We start from the raw sequence: 7,257 nt of genomic DNA on the forward strand, positions 1-7,257 counted from the left end.
CGGTGCTCAGCACTGAAGGATCTCCATTCACTGGAGCCAGGCAATACATCTCTGTGCCACGAGGACAGCAGCTAATGGGCTCACTGAATCATTTATGATTATTTATGAAGTGAAGAATTCAGGAAATACCAAGGGAAAGGAGGGGGGAATCATTCACATTTGCTCCAGTAACCGCCTTCCTAGGGGAAAGAAAGGAGTGACCCCAAGACCTTAAAGAAAAGACAGCCAAAGGGGTTTGGAGTCAGTGTTGGTGCCTTCACATAAATTCACCTTCTTTAAATACAGGAGGAGGGGAAGGAGGCAATGAGAGATGGCTTTAAAGCACAGAAGATGTTACAGAGCCAGGCTCAGGATAGCAGGTGGCATCTCCAAACTCAGACCATGCTTTGCAGCATTCCAACTTTCCACAAGAGCCATTTCACACCACAAAAGGCCAAGAAGCGATAGATTCAATACTTCTTTAAAAGAAAACATGTATGTCAAAGAGCTTTGGGAGACCTGTTGCAATGGGTTTTACAGGCAGAGAAGCCTCTTGTTTTCCAGAGCAGAAGAGCAGCACTCATCCCATTTGGGTGAAGGGCTCTTTCTCAGTTACTGTTTTGATGTAAGGGGAAAAGAAATCTTTCCCAACACTCTCAGAGCGTGAGGATCCGGTGGAAACAGACAGGTGCTATGCTGATCTTTATGAGCATGAAGGCAGGCAGCTCACAGCAGCAACGCACAGCACATCAGGAGCTCCACTCCAGCTCTGTGGTGATGCAAGCGAACACTGGAGAGAATGGCAGAGGAGCTGCTGGGTGCAGAGAGCAAACTCAGCACAGAGTGCCAGCAGGGGCTGCCTGCAGCCTGACCAACGTGGGCTGGTTATATGGGGTGAGGAGAAGGCACCCACCCTGCAGTGATGGATGAATAGATCTTGTTTAGTGGGATTAACCCAGTGATCTGCTGGAGCTCGTCAGCCCTGACTCTTAATTAGCAGCCTGGATGTCCCTGCTGTGCCCCGTGTGGGCAGGGAACTACCTCAGGTCTGTCCCAGCTCCAGCACTGTGGCTGCACATCACACCTTGGGAGGAGCAGAGGACAGTGTGAGCATCCCAGGTAACTCCAGAACATCAGCTGGAGCTTGTTCAGATTGCAAGGCAACGGGGTAAAGTTACACCAGGGCCTATTCCTTAGGGCTGCAGATTTGATGCTGGGAGATTTTGACTGAATCGTGTTTTTATTTAGACTTACAACTAGCTCTGAATACACAAGGGGAAAGCAGCTCATTAGCAAAGCTACCCAGGCCTGTCCTTCCTTCCCACCCTTGCTTGCAAGGCTCCCAGCCAAGCAGCAGCGGAAAGCACTAACTGCAAACACAGCAGAACCACGGTGGCATTTCCACCCTGGAAAGGCACCTGCATGCCCAGGGATGGGCTGAAACAGCAAGAATGCATTTTGTGGTGCAACAAACAACCCCTCCAAAAATACCTCAGCTTTGCAAAGCCACTAAGCAGTGCAATGCCCAAGAGCTCTCATTCAAAACCCTGCTCAGAGGAGCAGGCAGGCAGGGGTGAGCTGCCCCTATAACCAAGTGCTGGGGGTGCACGTGTGGCTGCTGTGCCCCTGGGCAGCACAAAGGGCCCTTTACCCACTGCCAGCATGTTTCTCATCTGCACATCACGTGTGGGTGCTCTCATCTCCCATTGTGGGCTGCCCAGGCCAGGGATGCTCCCAGCACTTAACGACAGGCTGCAGCTATAACCTACCTGCTCTCTGCAGCAGGGAGTCTCCTGCCATTAACTGGAGAGAACCCAAGCAGCAAGAAGCCCCTGCAGGACTGGAGGATGCTAAGCATTCTGCAGAAAGGAGGTTGTTTCAAAGCAAAACCCACCTGCACTGCTTCTCACAGCAGATGGGCCACACGACCCGCCTGCACCTCCAGGTCAACCACAAGCAGGGTTCAAGTGAGGTTTTGGGGACAGCTGCAGGCAGAGCTCCTTGAACTCCCTTCAGAGCTGGAGGAAAGAGGATATTCCTCCCGAGAGCATAAGGAAAGGAGTCAAACAGCCTCCTAAAGAGCACTGCCTGAGCCACAGAGGGACCCATGCTCAAGTCCCTGTGAGCCACGTTACCACCAGGTACAGCGTTTGCTCCCATTGCTAATTCAGAGGTCTTTCAGGCTGGGGCTGCGCTGACAGGAGACTCCCGGGTGCCATTCTGCCTTACCTTCTCTTTCCAGGAGAGAGGGACAAGAATCAGCCCATGGGAGAAGGACTGACCCCAGCCACGTGCTGAGATGTCTTTGGGATGCCCAAGCACAGACAGCGCAGCACAGCACTGTCCTCTCAAGTCCTAGAGCATTTCATAGCATCACAGCATGGCCTGGGTTGCACAGGAGCACAGTGTTCATCCAGCTCCAACCCCCTGCTGTGTGCAGGTCACCAACCAGCAGCCCAGGCTGCCCAGAGCCACATCCAGCCTGGCCTTGAATGCCTGCAGGGATGGGGCATCCACAGCCTCATTTTCAGGGCTTCCCACTGGAAATGACAAAGCTACAGAGATTTACCCCTGCTCCAAGATGGCCCAGAGCCCATTTTCCTTGCAAATACCTAAACGGGCGTCTCCTGGCACCGAGCACAGCGCTGGCTCCAAGAATGCCTTGTAGAACTTGCTGTACCACATTGCCTTTGATTAATGGGATATTCTTGGATGCTTGTTCCTCCGTTAACTGAGGTTAAGCACAGCAGGAAGGGCTGCTTGACAGAAAGCTGTTTTCTAAATAAATGCTTATGTGAGAAGGCAGCATCACTCCCAGATCTGGGACTGGGACTTATGGAGACCAGGGAGAATTTGTGTGCTATGAGAGTGGTGAGGTGCTGGAACAGCTGCCCAGAGAGGCTGTGATGCCCCGTCCATCCCTGGAGGTGTTCAAGGCCAGGTTGGATGGGGCCCTGGGCAGCCTGGGCTGCTGTGAAATGGGGAGGTTGGTGGCCCTGCATGGCACAGGGGGGTTGGAGCTTTGTGATCCTTGAGGTCCCTTCCAACCCGGGCCGTTCTGTGGTTGTGTGACTGACAAGCTGTGCACACCCACTGACCTCAGTGACATTGCTGGCCATCCTCTGACTTCAGAGCTGCTGCCATCGCCCCCAGCTCCCGGCCACAGGAGAACAAAGCAGCAGGGAGCTGCATGGCACGGCCAAAGGAGGATGGATGTGCTGCAGACAGAGTGAAGGCAGTGGGAATCCAGGACAGCAGAGCAAGGCTTGGGAAAGCACAGTAGTAAAAGATAAAGGATTCTCACTGCTTCTATCTCAGCAGCAAATATTTCCTTTTGCAAACGCAAACAGACCTTTGTCTGGTAGCAATCCCTTGGGGTTTCCCACGAGCACCAGGCAGGCTCATGAATAACACTGCCTCCTTGTTGCTGCCCACTGTTCCCCAGGCAGGAGCTAACGGGCAATGCAGTGTTTCCCAGCCTCTGGTTTGTCCCACATGTACAAAGCAATCACGCTTAGCATCCACAGAGCTCCCCTGCACCTCTAAGCCTGGCTGCATCAGTGCATGGGCTGGGGGCTAGGTAACACAGCTGCTAATTAGCTGCTAACCATCATCACAGCCGAATTCAACAGCATGCAACTACAGCCAGCAGGGCTGGCCTCTGCTGCAAGGAGTGCAGAGATGCTGTAGGGATCAGCGACCTGAGCACAGTTCTGGGGCTGAGGGGGTGTGAGATCCCTTCCAACCCAACAGCTCCCTCATTTTGGGGTTTTCTCTCTCACCATCAGCAAGCTGTCAGGCCTGCCCTCACCATGAAAGCACAAGAGGAACTCAGATGTGTGAGGAATACATGAGCCAGCTCCATCTTGTGCTTCTGCTTCTGACATGACTAGCAGCACCACATCTTCCCAGGGCAAAACCCAAACAGCTGTGACATGTGTACAAAACTCAGACACTTCAGATTAAACCTGTTTCCTTCTTTGCTTCGCTGAACATTTACCCCTCTTCCCAACAGCTGTCCTGAAGGGAAGATAGGAACAGAGAGGATTTCCAGCTTAGAAATCCGAGCTCCCTGCCTTGTATGACATTGTGTCTCAGCACCAATTATTCTGAAACGATCATCTTCGTTTTCAGAGGGAAGCAAAAAGCAAGGCAGCTCCCAAAAAGCTGTGCTAAAAGCCCTTTGGTCTCCACCCCATTTTCAGCCAGAGGGTGGTGAGGCACTGGCACAGGTTGCCCAAGGAGGCTGTGGATGCCCCATCCCTGCAGGCATTCAAGGCCAGGCTGGATGTGGCTCTGGGCAGCCTGGGCTGCTGGTTGGTGACCTGCACACAGCAGGGGGTTGGAGCTGGGTGAGCACTGTGCTCCTGTGCAACCCAGGCCATGCTGTGATGCTATGACCACCCGCTGACTCAGCAGTGATTGACAAGGCCTGGCAACCCTGCATTGACACACTTGATGGAGCAGCAGCCCAGCAAGCCACGCTCAGGTCAACCTGGGCTCCAGTGAGAATCACATTCATCTCAGGTCACAAATGATGAGCACTGAGGATTACTTTCCACAGAGCACTGTGATATAAGAGAGAAGGCAACAGCTGACACCTCTGCCCCTTCTCATGGTCTGTAGGTGTGTTACAGGCACTCACAACAGCAGGAAGGTGGGGCAGAAAGGGGCAGCCACCTCTCCTGCAGGTTTGCCTTGCTGCCTAAGGGCTGTGCTCCCCAAAACACAGGCTGTTGGCTCCAGATGCACAGCCCTAACCCAGGATGCAGCCAAACTCATCCAAAGCTTGGGCAGTTTCACTACACAGCATCTCAAGGAGCGCTCCTGAGCACTGAAGGTGAAATCATTCCTTCAAATTAAAATAAATAAATAAATAAGTCACATCTAATGCCAACAGAACTCTTTTCGCTCCCCTAACAAACACGCAGTGGGAAACGGCAGTGAATTCAGGCCCTGTCCTATCCCAAAACCAAACCAACCACCCGCAGAAAGGCAGGCATGACTTCGCAGTCTGATTTTCAGGTAGATGCATGGAAACTCTCAGCAGCAGCAACACGGCAGCTCCATGCCTGGCAGCATCAGTGAGGTACTGCATTGGTAAAGTGGTAGGTGCTCCCTGCACAACAAGCCATGCCAACCAGGCTCTCAAGGGCTGACCCCGCAGCAGCTGAGTGCACACAGCACTGCCCATCACCTCTGCTGGATCTGCACCCAACAAAGGGGGAGGTGAGTGCTGGTGCAGGCTGGGCTGTGTGCTCATGGCAGCTCTGTCCCCAGCTCCAGCAGGGCCCTGTGTGGGAGTGACTGCACTCCGGAGCTGATCAGCATTCAGGGGATGCCACCCTCCTCCTCCTCCTCCCCCCAATGAGTCAGTGTGCAGGAGGCAGACAGCCCTTTCTCACCATCAGTGTGCTGCAGGTTGGCTTTGCCCTGACTGCCCAAGGAGGCTGTGGATGCCCCATCCTTGCAGGCATTCAAGGCCAGGCTGGATGTGGCTCTGGGCAGCCTGGGCTGCTGGTTGGTGACCTGCACACAGCAGGGGGTTGGAACTGGATGAGCACTGTGGTCTTTTGCAACCCAGGCCATTCTAGGATTCTAGTTGTGAACCATTCATAGAAAAGGGCAGATTTTGAACCACGAGGTCGGAAAAGACCTCTAGGATCATCAAGTCTAACTGCCAACCCATCATCACCAGGGACAGGCCGTAGCGGGACTGAGTGCCCCATGTGCACAGCTCAGGAACACTGCAGTGACCCCAGCGCTCCCTGGACAGCCGTGCCACCGCAGCACCGCTGTACCCAACCTGGTGCAACATCAGGCATCACCTCCCGCCCTGAGATGCCAAGGGGAAATCCTTCACTCCGAGCGCAGCGAGGCCATGGCACCGCTCACAGCCGTGGGTGCCCCATCCCTGGAGGCGCCCGAGGCCGCGGATGCGCTGTGGGCATCCCGAGCTGGGGGGCACCCGGCCCTCGGCAGGGGTGGGAGGGACTGCGGGCCGCGAAAGCCCTCGCAACCCAACGCGCTGCGATCGCACGCCGCGCCCCCTCACCTTGTGCAGCTTCCACATGGCCCCCAGCGCCTTCACCTCGTGGCTGGAGTGCTTGCCCTCCTCCAGGCACTGGTAGCACACGGGGCTCTTGCACTGCACGCAGTACATGCTGTGGTTCTCCAGCTCGTGGTCCGTGCACGTGGAGATCTTGCGGGGGCTCAGACGGCGGCCGACGCGGCCCTGCGCGGGCGGCACCAGGCGGTGTTTGGCCAGGGGGCCGCGGGGCGGATGGCAGCGCAGGCGGCACGGCTCGCAGTAGAAGACGTCGCACTGCTCGCACATGACGGCCGCCTCTTTGGGCGCCTTCTCGCACAGCTGGCAGCGCAGCGCCGCCGCCCGGCCCTGCTGGTAGCGATCGATGACGCCCTCCAGCAGCCGGTTGCGGGGGAAGCCGCGCAGCCCGCGCTCGTCCAGCACCAGGCTGCGGTGGCACTGCGGGCACGTCAGGCACGCGTTGCGGGGCGGCGGAGGCGGAGGGGCCAAGGCGGCGGGGGGCGGCGGGGCGGCGGGAGGGAAAACCCGCACGCCGTTGGGGGATTTCTGGCACGGGGTGGTGGGAGCGCTGGCGAAGCCGCCGTAGGAGCCGTAGCCGCTGTCCGCCTCGCTGTACAGGCTCATCTTATCCAGGTCCAGGTAGTCGTAGTCGGAGACGGCCGAGCCCGACGCGCGGCGGCTCTGCGGGGATTCCGAATCCGGCGTCTGCACCAGGATGTTGCGGGCGCACGCCTGGCACAGGTTGTGCGAGCAGGGCAGGATGATGGGCTCGCGGTAGAAGGAGCCGCACACCGGGCATTTCAGCTCCTCTTCCATCTCTTCCATAAGGGGAAAAGGCGACGCGCGGCGCCGGCCGCGGCACTGCCCGACAACACACCGCACCGCACCGCGTCCCGGCGCCGACTGCCCGCCGCCCGCACGCCGCCCCGCCTCGCCCCGCCCCTCCCCGCCCCGCGCCCTCTGATTGGTCCGCTGACAGCGGGGAGGCGGCCGGCGCGCCGCTATTGGTTGCCCCTCCCGTCCGTCCGCTGGCGCCGCGGGGGGGGCCGTTCTCGGGGCTGCGGGGTCGGCGCTGGGGCGGCCGGCCGCTTCCGCCGCAGTCCCGGTTTTACCCTAGAGAACGGCCCCGCCGCCCCCCGGGCCGCCCTCCGTCCCCGCCCAGCCCTGCGGGTTGCCCCCAAGATGGCGGTGATGTTATCACCGTCGCTTGCCCGCTCCCCTTCTGCACC

At 57.6% G+C, this 7,257-nt stretch overlaps 1 protein-coding gene across 10 annotated transcripts in view; it reads right to left on the reverse strand.

The window, feature by feature from the left end:
* The window catches only part of TRIM9 (tripartite motif containing 9), a 32,788-nt gene extending 25,852 nt beyond the window's left edge, over positions 1-6,936 (reverse strand). For all 10 annotated transcript variants that reach the window (XM_048949159.1, XM_048949151.1, XM_048949158.1 and 7 more), the window contains exon 1: positions 6,035-6,936. In XM_048949159.1, coding sequence (XP_048805116.1) covers positions 6,035-6,853 — 819 coding nt within the window. In that variant the 5' untranslated portion in view covers positions 6,854-6,936. The remainder of the gene's footprint in view (positions 1-6,034) is intronic.
* Between the last annotated feature and the right edge of the window lie 321 nt (positions 6,937-7,257).

This window comes from Lagopus muta, chromosome 6, assembly GCF_023343835.1.
Source record: "Lagopus muta isolate bLagMut1 chromosome 6, bLagMut1 primary, whole genome shotgun sequence".
Lineage (NCBI taxonomy): Eukaryota > Metazoa > Chordata > Aves > Galliformes > Phasianidae > Lagopus > Lagopus muta.